Source organism: Engraulis encrasicolus, chromosome 4 (assembly GCF_034702125.1).
Source record: "Engraulis encrasicolus isolate BLACKSEA-1 chromosome 4, IST_EnEncr_1.0, whole genome shotgun sequence".
NCBI lineage: Eukaryota > Metazoa > Chordata > Actinopteri > Clupeiformes > Engraulidae > Engraulis > Engraulis encrasicolus.
The window spans coordinates 47,963,340-47,976,951 of NC_085860.1; the positions used below are offsets into that span (position 1 = coordinate 47,963,340).

The following is a 13,612-nucleotide window of genomic DNA, read 5'->3' on the forward strand; positions in this document are numbered from 1 at the left end:
GAATGAATGTAAGAAAGGAATAAGGAGACCTTCAGTTGAGTTTTGTAGGCCTATACAGATTAAGTTGAGCATTTTGGTGATATGCCATCCTTCTGATGGTCATAATGAAAATATGTGAATATTTTGCCCATATAGTGTGTCCACTCCATTCACATTTCCTGCTTCTTTCACTGTCAATATAAACTCACAACTGAGCTTTGTATTGACACTTAATTAGTAAAACCCTGACTACTTTGTTACCTGAAATAATAAATAGGCCTAATAGTAGACAATAGCTCCCTCCATGGTACAGCAATATCTCAGTAGCTGCATGAAAGTAAACTTGTGACACAATTACAAAACAAATCGATAACAATGTGAAATATATGAATAACAATTTATTTGGAAAATAACCAACAACAGCTTTCAGTTCGCATCTTTCAGTTCAAGGCAAAATTCGTTTTTTTTCTTTCTTTCTTTCTAAAAAAGGTGTCACGTCATGAAAATGTCCATGAAGGCAATAATCCAATGTGGATGGACTTCATAGCACGCATGTCTGTCACTGCTCAGGCTGAGTTTTTTTTCTTCAAAATTTCAGATTTCAAAAGGTAAACTCTCATACACATTTTATTACTTTAGAAAAGACACAAGTGATAAGTTATGATACATTTCTGCTTTGCATAAAGCAGGTCTTGGGGTAGACATCTCAGCACTCTGACGTGGTTTATTTTAAGGAAACTTCTAAACCACTCAGATCATCTTTAGGACATGATTAATGCACATGTTGGCTCCTTCATACAGTGCAACATGTGATCCGTTAACAGCAATGCAACTGACAAGAGCTCACTCGTCATAACATTGATGCACTTAAAAGGCAGACAGTTCATTTTATGTGCCCAAACTATAAAAAGCCTTACATGTTTGTAGTGTGGCAAAATGATGGCGGAATTAGTTTTATTTAAAAGATATGAAAATGGCAAAAAACTGTGTAATCTAATTATCACTTATAAACCAAGTGTACAAATATTCCCCTTTTCTTCACCCCACAAATAATGTTTTGATTACAAAGCGCTGCAGATGGAGGGCATGTGGCTGACGTCTCATCATTCTCTGTTCTGGCGAGTGTCCGTTCCATCTGTCTGAGTGAAGATCCTCAAGAATGGCACTGTGCTGAGATCGCAGTGAGGGCTCATCCACAACCCTGAGGGATGTTTAGTTCATCAGTAGTTGGCTCTAAGCCGTTTATTCTCCTCCCTCAGCTTCTCAATCTCTTCCACCAGTGTGTTGTTCACTGAGTACTTCTGCACCACCTCATGGAACTCATTCTGAAATGCGAGAAAGACAATATAAGCACTGCACACAGTCTGGACTTTAAGGCCACTAAACTCAACTGGAAGAAATGTGGGGTTTTATAGTGGATACTAAAAGAAACTTTGGTTTATAGAATTACAATCCAAGCTTCAGAAAAGAGGGGTTAATCACTGCATACTGGTCTTCTTTGATGAAAGTTTAGCAGAGAAGACCGGTGTGTGGTGATTTACCCTAGCCTGGTTCTCACCAGACCTCTGTGTGTGATTACTTGGACTGCACATTGCCAGCACCTGGCAGGGTTCCCACACCTTTTTCATGAACAATTCAAGCACTTTTCAAGCACCTTCAAGCACCAAAATCTTAGTTTTCCAGCACCTTTAATAGGTCGCGGGAAGGGGGTATGGGGGTCCTCCCCCAGAAAATGTTGTGTTTTTAAGATGCAATTTCCTGCATTCTAATCAATTTTGGGGTGTCGAATGGCAAATCCCATCTGGCATCTCACTCTCTCAGACTTTTGATGTACCTGAACAATTTATTTCTATTATTTGGCTTACCGAGTTTGACTTGACACAAATTTCAAGCATTTTCAAGCTCTTCACCAAAAATTGAAGCATTTTCACAACCTTGAAAACACTTGATTGAAATGCAAGCATTTTCAAGGAATTCAAGCACCAGTGGGAACCCTGACCTGGACACTGGCTGCGCACAGGGACTCTGTGCTTATAGTACAATACAAGCTTCTTCGGCTGCAGTAATGAAACATTACTGTCCGTTTGACTTAATAACGGAAATGTGATTGAGTGCCTGTGTATGTCCCTGAGGTGGCTGAATGGCGTTGACAACATACCATCTGGATGTAAAACTGCCGGACCATTTCCACCTGAAGGTTCACTATATCCCTGTGACAGGAGTCCCTGCAGAAGGACAGTGCATAACACATGAACAGGACAGTGCATAACACATGAACAGGACAGTGCATAACACATGAACACTGAAGGTACACCCCCAGGTTATGAGGCACATTCAACTTTGATAAAACTATGGAGACATATGAACAGGGGTCGAAATTAACATGATCTCCATCACCATTCTAAAATGGCTAGAAGATGTATCTTACTAGCAACCAAATACTGACTAATGGTCCTGCACATTCTATTTCTATTAGACGGGGAGGAACGGTAGCCTACCATGCACCCCCCCCACAACAAAACGCCACATGACTTTTTTTAATCTTCAAGATGTCCTGAATAAGAATTTGAGTGGTAACAGTCATATAACTCACTCCCACTATGATTTTTCACATCATATTGTATATGACCCCATGCATTCTAGTCCTATGTAGTGGTACACTGCCAAGGCCTCTAGAACCATGATGCAGTTGGTTATAATAGCTTATGATATACCATATGAAAGCTTGGAGTCTGTAGTATACATATATTATACTGTATTTGGTGTACATTTTGCATAGCAACAGTTGCTAGGCAAAGCATCTTCCTTAGCAACCAGCATCAGTGATACAGTTCCTCTGCAATTACATTGTGCTATGATGTCTGGATCTAGACCACTTTTCCAAGGTTCCACATGACTTGTTTGAACCTCCAAGATGTCCTTAATAAGAATTCGAGTGGTTACAGTACTTTAACTCATTCCTACTATACTCTTGTACATCATATTGTACATGACCCCAGCATGCTCTATACGTTTTAGTTCTATGTAGTAGTAAACTGTACAGCCATTTTGCAGTTGGGTATCATAGTTTGTTATATACAATATGAAACCTTGGAGTGTGTAGTTTATGAATATTGACATATTTTTGGTGTACCTATAACATTTGGTTTAGTGGTATGATGTCCGAGAGCTCTGTTTTTTTTCTCGATTCTTAAAATGACTAATTCTTACATATATAAAGACCTTAAAAGGAAATATATTAACAATTTGGAAATGTCCAAACCCTTATGTGATGTTTGTAAGCACTAACTACTGGAAATATTGCCAATGTTGCAATCTGTGCTGTCTGTGTCACTTGTCACAGTCCGTGCAAGTTGGTTTAGTTTAGTTAGTTTAGTTTATTGGTTTATTTAATCAGGGACCATGTGCAAAGTACATTAGTTACATAGTAAAAAGATGACCTGCACCAGATTATAGCAAATAGCTAATTTCCATCTGCAGTCCCTGGGCAGGTAAAAATAAACAAACAAACATACAATCCAGTAAAATGGGAGCAGCCACTCAGGCATACAACCCCTGCCACACACACACACCCACACACACACCCACACACACGCACACACAATAAAAACATGTCATATGCAAAAAAGACTACAATGTGCAAAGTGTCAGAACAGGCATGTGCAAAACTATTAGTGGTCACAAGACTGGTTACATGAAAGCCATTTCTTCACTTCACGTGAGAATGAATAAAAGTTTGTAATGCTTTTTAGGTGGGAGGGAAGGGCATTCCATTGTTTTGTTGCTCTGAAGGAAAAAGCAGATTGTGCAAATGCTGTTACCCGGCTTGGGAGGGTACAGTTTCCTCTGATGGTGGATCTAGTTGTTCTGCTGATTTAGTACACAAGTGCACAAGACCACAAGACCCCAATAGAAGGAAACCAGTTGAATCATAAATAAAGTTTATTGAACATTTGGGGAAAGGTATAGTCCAACGTGGAAAGTTCATTTACTGCTACTGTCACTGTTTGTGCTTGACCAATCACTTTCAATTTCACTCTCACTGCTACCATCACAGTGGATTTTACAGTGATACAGCTGGTGATGATGCTCTGAATGGTTCCTCTGTAGAAGGTGGTCATGCTGGCTGGTGGGGCACTGGCATGCCTCAGTTTGCGCAGGAAGTAGAGGCATTGCTGGGATTTCTTGGGCAGTGATGCAGTGTTGGTGGTCCAGGAGAGGTCCTCACTGATGTGCACTCCAAGGAATTTTGTGCTGCTCACCCTCTCCATAGCAGCACCATCGATGGTCAGTGGCAGGAGTTGGTGGTGGTGACCTTTCTGGAAGTTGACAACAATCTTCTTTGTCTTGCTGACATTCAGTAGGAGGTTGTTGCCGCTGCACCACTTGACTAGGGGGCCACCTGTCCTGTAGTGTGATGCGCCGTTGGTGATGAGACACCTCAGGGTTGTGTCATCTTGGTGCTGCGGGATATTTTACAGTCGTGTGTGAGCAGGGTGAAGAGCAGAGGGCTTATCACACACCCTTGTGGAGCTCCTGTGCTCAGCGTGACGGTGTCCGAGGTGTTGTTGCCAACACGCACTGCTTGTGGTCTCTGGCACAGGAAGTTTAGCAGCCAGTTGCAGAGGGAGGTGCATCTCAGCTATTGGGGTATGATGGTATTGAATGCTGAGCTGAAGTCAATGAACAGAATTCTCACATATGGGTCTTTTTTGTCCAGGTGAGAGGGATGGGTGTGGAGCTGAGCTGATGGCGTCCTCCGTGGACCCCCGGGGTCTGTATGCGAACTAAAAAGGGTCCAGGGTGGGGGGGAGGACGGATTTGATGTGTGCCATGACCAGCTGTTCGAAGCACTTCATGATGATGGGTGTCAGTGCTACGGGACGGTAATCGTTGAAGCAGGAAGGAGATGACTTCTTTGGTACACAGTAAATGTTGTGGTGTTAATTCAACACTTACAGAGTTCATTTAAGTCCAAATGGACTCAAATGAACTCTCTAAGTGTTAAATGAGCACTGCAGAATTTACTGTGTACCGATATGATGGAGGTGGCTTTGAAGCAGGAGGGGACAATGGCTTTTTGTAGTGAGGCGTTGAAGATGTCAGTGGAGACATGCTTTAGTTCCTCAGAAGAGTCTTTCAGCAACCATCCTGGGATGTTTTCTGGGCCTGTTGCTTTGTGCGGGTTGATCCTGAGAGCCCTCTTCACGCTATCAACAGGTAGACACAGGTATTCTGTGGGTGGGTCTTGTTTTGTTCCTAAAAGCGTGTGAAAAAGCTGTTGAGGTTGTTCAGCAGGGATGTGTTGTTTTTGCTGCTCCGAGGTGATGGCTTGTAATCAGTGATAGCTTGGATGTCCTTCCATAGGCTCCATGCATCTTTGCTTGTGTGTATTCTTGTTTTCCCTTTCTAATGCCTTGTGACAACTTGGCCCTAGCTGTTTTCAGGCTCGCTTCATCCCCAGCTCTGAAGGCTTTGTCTCTTGCCCGCAGCAGCCTGTGGACGTCCCCTGTCAGCCGTGGCTTCTGCTTGGCTCGAGTGATTATTGTTTTTGTGTCTGTGACGTCGTCTATGCACTTGTTGATGTAGGCAGTGACTGTATCTTTATACTTCTTAATGTCTATTTGGTTGTTGTTGGTGGCAAATTGTTTAAAAATATCCCCAGTTATTTCAAAGCAGTATTGCAGGGCGGATAAATCCCATTCCCAATTATGATGCTCTAATCAATTCTCAAAACACTTTAAATAATCAAAAAACTATAATATTCTAAGATATCATAATTGACTAACATTGTAGAAGGGAGTCATTTAAAGAATCGAAACAAAAATCTGAGATCTCAGACATCATATCACTAAACCAAGTATATCTTCCCAAATGTCATAGGTACACTACAAATATGGTAATATTCATAAACTACACACTCCAACCTTTCATATGGTATAACAAGCTATGATAACCAACTGCAAAATGGCTGTAGAGGCCTTGGCAGTTTACTACTACATAGAACTAAAACGTATGCATACTGGGGTCATGTACAATATGATGTACAAAAGTATAGTAGGAATGAGTTATATTACTGTTACCACTCAAATTCTTATTAAGGACATCTTGGAGGTTCAAACAAGTCATGTGGAACCTTGGAAAAGTGGTCTAAATCCAGACATCATAACACAATGTAATCGCAGAGGAACTGTATCACTGATGCTGGTTGCTAAGGAAGATGCTTTGCCTAGCAACCGTTGCTATGCAAAAAGGTACACCAAATACAGTATAATATATGTATACTACAGACTCCAAGCTTTCATATGGTATATCATAAGCTATGATAACCAACTGAATCATGGCTCTACAGGTCTTGGCAGTGTACTACTAGAATGCATTGAGCATTCTGGGGTCATATACAATATGATGTGAAAAAGTATAGTGGGAGTGAGTTATATTACTGTTACCACTCAAATTCTTATTCAGGACATCTTGAAGATCAAAAAAAGTCATATGGCGTTTTGTTGTGGGGGGGGTGCATGGTAGGCTACCGTTCCTCCCCGACTATATGTATATGTTGTGTGTCTGCCTATTGGGCCCTGAGCCTGTAATAAAGTTTATATATACTAATGGGTTTGACTTTTCTACCAGCCAAACTGAAATTTCACCAGCATTTGGCCGGTTTGCTGGTGCCAATTTAGAGCCCTGCACATGAATGCCTTTTTATTTTTAACTTCTTACACATGATGCGCTATCTCACGCATTGTAGTTAAAAATAAAATGTAGTAGGGGATGCACGATGTATCGGCCGATGTTTGACATTTCTCAACACATCGGACATCCGTTCGATGGGTAAAACTGGGCCGATATATTTTTTTTATACATGTAAAGGTTTTGAATCTTATTGGTTCTGATATGTTTTTTAACACAAGATTGGACTTGACAGTGACTTTCATTGTTTGTCTTCTAGTTTGTCTCTATTTTTTTAATCTAATTTTATCAGAGGGGTTTAAAACGTGTTTTGAAAATAAAAGAGGACATTCAAAATTCAGTTTGCATCATTGTCAGTCTGTATTAAATGTTATCTTACAATATATATATATATATATAACATCGGTATCGGTTAATATCGGATATCGGGCAACATTTTTTACATCATGCACCCCTAAAATGTAGTGAATGCTGTGTCCTATAGAAAAGTGATTATGTGAAGAATGATGGATATAGGGACAATAAAAGCAGCTTAAGAGTTTTATTGCAGATGTGGTAGTAGCCAACCTGAGGTCCTCCAGCATCTCCTGAATCATGTTGCGTATGAAGACGATCTGCTGGTTGCTGAAAGGAGCTCCTGACGTCCCCTCTGCAGCCATGGTCTCCACGAGCCGCTCTGACAGGGACGTGGCCACTGCATCAGACATGCCTGGTGCCACTGCCAAATATTGAATACATTTACTGTTCCGCTTTACAGACTTCTTAGCATAGTTTTTAATCAATATCTTAAATCAATAGCCAGCACATGATTCAATTTGGTTCAATCGTGTTACTGTTGAGGTCTTAAAATTAAGATGAACACAATGAGATTATGGGATATTCTCTTTTCTCTAGCCTTCCTTTGTCGTGTCAACGATTAGAAAAAGGCAGCGTAAAAAAGTACAAGTGGTTTTTCAAAAAAAAAATCACAGTTCCCCTCAGTGTCAACAGATTCACATGTGCAGACCATACACACAAAAAACCCTTCTCACCTGCTGCAAGTGCAGGCCGTGTGCCGTTTAGTGGGGAGTTGTAGGTGAGATGGGCTGGGATGTCGTTGGGTCGTCTCTGGGTGATGTCAGGAGTGAGATAGGCGGGGATGGACGATTGCATGCGCAGGTTCTGCAGTGCTGGGGGCGTAGTGAGGGCATCAGCCTCCGAGCCTGAACACCCATTCTTCTCAGGCTGACAGGGAATGTCGGAGAAGATGGGTAAGACAAAAAATATCCAAGTATAAGCCAAGTCAAGTTAATTATTGTAATCCAAGACAAATTTCCTTCGGGACCATTAAAAAAGAATCTTGAATCTCAAATGAGAAAATAGTTTTGCAGGCCTACAATGGATAGGTGTGTTACACACATATATACAGTGTTTGTTATTTTCTCTTTTGTAAGCTACGTGTGCTACATCTAATACTCTATCTGCAGGAGAGAGCTGTGTGATCTGGTGATGCTCAGGTGATTATCTTTGATCGACCGACCGATTTGCCTTCTTGCGAGTCTGACGTGGCCTCCTCCTCCTTGATGGGTGGTGGCGTCTGGAATGCAGAGAGGGGACTATAGCAACGGCTGCTCGTGGTGCCCAGAGGGGTCTTCCGCTGTCCCGACCCGCCGGCGAACGGAGGCGCCAAATCAAAATCTGGACAGCAAGGAGAGGAACGCATAGAAATGGCAGGTTACTTATTCAGAGGCATCAACCCATACATTCAACTGCAACTGACCAGCAACACTTTTGTGTTGTGTGTCATTATTGTATGATTTGTATTCAACGTTATTGCTATATGCTATATAAAGACAGCGATCTGCAAATCTATTCAAACTTCAAATCAATTCAAGATTCAAATCTAAGTCCTCATTAACTTAGTGTACCTGTCCTAGATTCCAGAAAAAAAGGTACTGAAACAATTTTATAAGCATCAGTGCCACTCACCACTCCCTCTCTTTCCAGCAGAATCTGGGGCCAGACCAAGGACTCTCTGATCTGAAAAGTCAAATTTAAAACCTTTGTGAATATGACAGTAAAAAAATAATGTACAAATACAGTATACAAGGGTGAAAAATTACCCCTATAATATGGTACAATGATAATAAACTAGGAACAGACATGATTCAGTCAGGCCTTACCATCAGCAACAGGAGAAAAGATGTCCAAACTGTTGCGTCCTATGCGCATCTCTGTTTTTGGAGCTATAGTTAGAGAAAAATTCAGTTTTAATTTTTACAGTTACCTTGTTATGCACCATCTTTTTCCTAGAGACCTCTTTGTCTAGACCAAATGACTGTAAATAAGTACTAGAACAGTTCCCCTGGTGAATGGAGGCTACACTCCACTTCCTTCCTACCCGTAACCCTCAATTTAAAGGCTATACGTTACACGATACACGTTTCTGTTCATTGTGATGGTAGTATCTTCAATGAGAGCAGAGAAACAGGTGAAAAGTCTCTAGTTCTTCTCACCATCTCTGACCGGGGAGAAAATGTCCAGACTGGTCCGTCCTGCTCGGACCTGCATCTTGTCCATGCCTGGCAGCGGGTCCGCACCAGGCTGACCGTCAGGGTCACGCGAGAAGCCATCCAGGCCAAACCCTACACACACACACACACACACACACGCACACACACACGTACAGAGATTAGTTTGTGGTAAGGGATGCACCTTACTACAAATACAAAACACACCCACTAGCTTCTTGTTGTATTTACAATTGGGTATGGTACAATTCAATTTTGTTTGGGCATGCCGGTTTTTGAAAAATGTGTGTGTGTGTGTGTATGTGTGTGTGTGCAGGCGAGTAAGTGAGTGAGAATACATGTGTGTTGCAGAGTGAGAGACCATGTGTGTCAGAGTGCATGCCAGAGTGAGTACACAGTGAGTCAGCCTAAACCACACCACCACAGACAGTACCCTGTGCTGACCTGTGCCATGGGCCTGTCCATCTGGCCTGTCTGCTGGGTAGGGCTCTGGGGTGGGCTGGGGCATAGGCTGGGGACTGGGCGCCGAGCTGGAGGTGGCAGCATGTGGAGTACTGGGTTTCCCTGTGGTCCTCTTTGATTGGGACACCGCAGCCTTGCCTGATGCCACTTTACTTGACTGTTCAATAAAACACAAAAAGCCCTTAGAAGAAGTGCTAAGACACATTTCATAATCTAAATTTATATGATCATTTCTGAGTTAAAAAAAGACTTCCCCAATACTGACAACGTATTATCATAATAATCTTAATAATAATGATAATAATAATTTACATTTCTTGAACACATCTGAAATTATTACAAATGTCAAATGTCATCAACCAGAGAATATAAAATTTGGTGACAGGAATTCATCCAACTCTCAATGCCAGTCTGGCCAGGGGTCCTGATGTGTACTCTACCTTGTGTCTGCTCTGAGAGCACTGAAAGCGTAGACAGGTGACCGAGGTCTTGTGTGCCGGAATAGTCTTCACCAGAACACTGAGGTTGCGGAGGTCGTACAGGTGTAATTGGCCTTGGGTTGAGCCTACTACCAAACTCGTGCCGTCTGGGAAGAACTCGATGGCTGTGAGCGGTGAGTCCGATTTTACGTTGCGCACCACACTGTTAAAGAAAAGAACAGACACATAGTCATGACAAAATGGCTCGTTTGTCAACCTACACTGTGCAGTGACATTGATTGTCAGTTCATATTATGCAGGGAAATTACCATTCGTGTCAGTCTATACCGACACGTTGACATGTCAGGGTGCAGTGAAATCACCCTCAGTCAGCCTATACCTTACACGGGTGGGGGAGACCACTGTAAAGCCTTACATCTTACTGCTGGTGTCATAGCAGATGATCTTCTTGTCGAGTCCCACAGAGACAAAGAGGAGGTCGTTGGCGGGCGAGAAGGCCAGTGACGAGGCGGGGCCCTTGTGGGCGGCCTCGAAGGTGTGCATCTCCTTCTGGGTGGTGGAGTCCCACAGCGCCACGGAGCCCACGTCAGAGATGGTGCCCAGCATGGAGCGCTTCACCACCGAGTAGCGCAGGTCTCGCACCGGCTGCCGCACAACAAGGACAGTTACACACAGGTCAGAACAACACAGTGATGGCATATCTGGACAATTCAGTGGATCAAACTTCTCAGTGGCCCACATAGTGTTTTCAAGACGACAGAAGCTTGCTGAAGGTTCACACACCCAATCTCAAAATGACTGACTTTACCCTGAAAATCAAAGTTACTGGGAACTGATAAGTTGGCTCACATCGGTTCGCACTTTGATCCCCAGTTCAACTGGTCGGGATCCGACACTGCACCGTTCTGGACGGCATGAAAACAGTTACAAAGGACTGATTTGCTCGTGATAAGACCCAACATGTTTTTTCCCCATCAGGGGGGACCAAAAACCTACACTAGCAGCGCCTATAGGCACATGGATACTTCATTTGCAGAGACAATTAACCATTTCTGTGATTTAAAAAATGCAACCACCAACACCTGTAATCGTCTCATACCAGTACCTGGGTAGAATTCCAAAAAACCTGGCCAAGTAGTAAACCAGGATAAATTAACCTGGAGGTAGTGGTAAATCATCTAATAGAAGAGCCTGTAGTCCTCATGATCTAAAATAAATGACACCAGTGGTCTACCTACGTATTAGCAGGTTTACCACTTCCAGTAGGTTAACTTAGCCAGGTTTAGCAAAGACAACTTTCCCAAGGGCTCACCTGACTGGCCCCATGGCCAAACGGCTTGCTTGAGAGATTCTTGGAGACATTGTGCAAAATGAGCTCGCCACTGACAGAGCCAGACACAAAGCAGCTATCACTGGCATTGTAGGACACACAGGTAACTTCCTGTTTGTGATCCTGGACAAAAACAGAAATATAGGATTATCAAAAATTCAATCAACTTGTGTTGTGTACCTCAACAGTTATTTATCATAATTGTGACAATACCTTCAAGTACCACACCACTCACACACAAATCTACTTCTCCCGTCTTGTTTTTTCAGGCAAAAACTGAAAGAGTCAGGTAAGCAGGTGCTGAGGATTTAACCTTACCTTAAGGCTTCGGTGAACTTTCTTTGTCTTCAAGTCCCAAACGTTGACGATGCCATCCAGACCCCCACTCACAACGTACTGAGATGTATTGTTGATGCAGACACGAGTTTGCTTTTTCTGAGAACACCAATACAATATGGTGAGTTTTCAGGAGACAGCAAATAGTAAATGTAACAGTTAATGCACAATGTGTGCTAGACTTACCCCTTCAGCAAGCTCGATAACTGGGATGGGGGAGGACTTGAGGCTGGAGACCACTAACTTGTCTCCTCCACTGCTGGCACTGACGAGGAACTGATCTGAGCACAGTTAAGGTAAAATACACAGCCTGCCATGCACAAGGCTTTGTATCCCTCATGATCTGCACATGTATTTAACTTTTACATTTTAATGATTTGGCTCTTACACTATGTATGATACGGTACCAAACACTTACCATGTAAAACTCATGGTTTGTATTGAGTATGGGCAAATGAATATAAGTATTATTGGTATTCTAAACGCAAATGTAACAGATCTTGTATTAATTCCACAACATTGATGCAATTCACTTCTACTAGACATAACCACTTCCATAGGTAAGTAACTGAAAGACAACACCTGGGTTAGGGCTTGGGGGAAAAGGGGGATCATGAGGGGAATAGTGCATACCAAGTGACTACTAACTCTTAGATGAAGGTTTTAGGGGGGATTACATTTCAGAACATGGATAATGAAAGGGTGAATCTAGGATACTGTTACTGGACCAGCAAACTTGGGACACAGGGTGCGTGCTGCTGTGCGGACTGAACTGGTCCAGCATCTTCATGGAGCCCGCGTCCCATATCTTGATGCAGTCGCCCCCCGACACGAGCCGCAGGACCTCTTCCATGGCAACCACTGTTTTGGGAGACAGGAGACCAGCTGTCAGGGATGCATCCCCCACCCCCACCTCCTCACTCCCCCCGAGCTGCGACAGAAAGGCCTGCATTCATACGAGCTCCTCGGCTGCCAAGAGCCGACACTTATCATGCACTATCTACGCCGTAATCGCAATGTGCAAAAACCGCATACATCAGAAGCGCAAAACATTCACAGGTTTAAGATATGCCCAGTGACTTTGCTACTTACAATGAACACATCATTGCTCATGTTCCATATTTACACCGGGGAAGCACAGGACAACCGAGGTAAACAAACAGACCCATGATCACAGAGCAGTCTCCAAACGGAAATAAACATGACAGGTCTCTCAAGACACTGCGAACATTGGCCAATGCATATAGTTTGAAACACTCCACTTTTATGCAAGATAATTACTTTATTTGCATTATAACGCAGCAATAATATTCAAACTCGTCAATATTGGCTTGTGTTAACGTGTCTGCTAGCTGACATTAACTTTTCAGTCGTCCTATTTCTTTCTGGCGCAGTCACGCATTGAATTAGTGAGGATATGGAAGGATTGTTGGCCATTTACTCCAGATGAAGTAATACAGATTAAAAGACCATCATTGGCCATTATCTAACGTGGTTATTTACGCTCTTCCTAAACTTTCCATCACTCTGCTTGAACCTTGTTAGCCAGGGAACATCTCCTAGCTTGTTAGCCAAGGTGCTAACTCTACGTAAACACAAACTTAGGCAGCAAAACTTCATCTTGGCCACTTACCTCACCGGAAAGAGGAAAATATCCCCGTATTTCACCACTGTTGCGGGCAGTTGTGTATTGAAATGCATACGTTGGTGACGGTCAGACGCTGACTTCTTTAGTCAGAAATAGGTATTTACCGATTAATGATCTTGCTCTACTTTAGACACAGTTACATTTAGAGTTTTGGGCGCCTGAAACCAGCAACCGATAAGTAACTACGGTGTCCTTCAGAGACCAAACCATGCGG

General features: G+C 42.8%; 1 protein-coding gene across 2 annotated transcripts; it reads right to left on the reverse strand.

Moving 5' to 3' along the window:
* Positions 1-357: 357 nt before the first annotated feature.
* nedd1 (NEDD1 gamma-tubulin ring complex targeting factor) lies at positions 358-13,568 on the reverse strand. 2 transcript variants are annotated; one of them, XM_063197580.1, is made up of 16 exons: positions 13,389-13,568; positions 12,468-12,611; positions 11,937-12,031; positions 11,733-11,849; positions 11,397-11,537; positions 10,500-10,729; positions 10,085-10,286; positions 9,627-9,801; positions 9,168-9,296; positions 8,835-8,897; positions 8,641-8,691; positions 8,192-8,349; positions 7,704-7,896; positions 7,240-7,390; positions 2,138-2,204; positions 358-1,304 (listed from the first exon to the last, which is right to left on the reverse strand). In XM_063197580.1, the coding sequence occupies exons 2-16, from the start codon at positions 12,601-12,603 to the stop codon at positions 1,200-1,202; spliced, it is 2,013 nt and encodes a 670-aa protein (XP_063053650.1). In that variant the 5' UTR covers positions 12,604-12,611; positions 13,389-13,568; the 3' UTR covers positions 358-1,199. The 2 variants fall into 2 exon arrangements, with proteins under 2 accessions (XP_063053650.1, XP_063053649.1); XM_063197579.1 differs by having other exon boundaries at positions 13,384-13,568.
* Between the last annotated feature and the right edge of the window lie 44 nt (positions 13,569-13,612).

Coding starts and splice junctions, on each gene's coding strand:
- nedd1 (XM_063197580.1), bottom strand. CDS start 12,603: ATGGAAGAGGTCCTGCGGCTCGTGTCGGGGGGCGACTGCATCAAGATA. Junction 8,350..8,640: donor TGCTGGAAAGAGAGGGAGTG/GTGAGTGGCACT, acceptor CTTGCTGTCCAG/ATTTTGATTTGGCGCCTCCG. Junction 7,897..8,191: donor ACTCGCAAGAAGGCAAATCG/GTCGGTCGATCA, acceptor ATTCCCTGTCAG/CCTGAGAAGAATGGGTGTTC.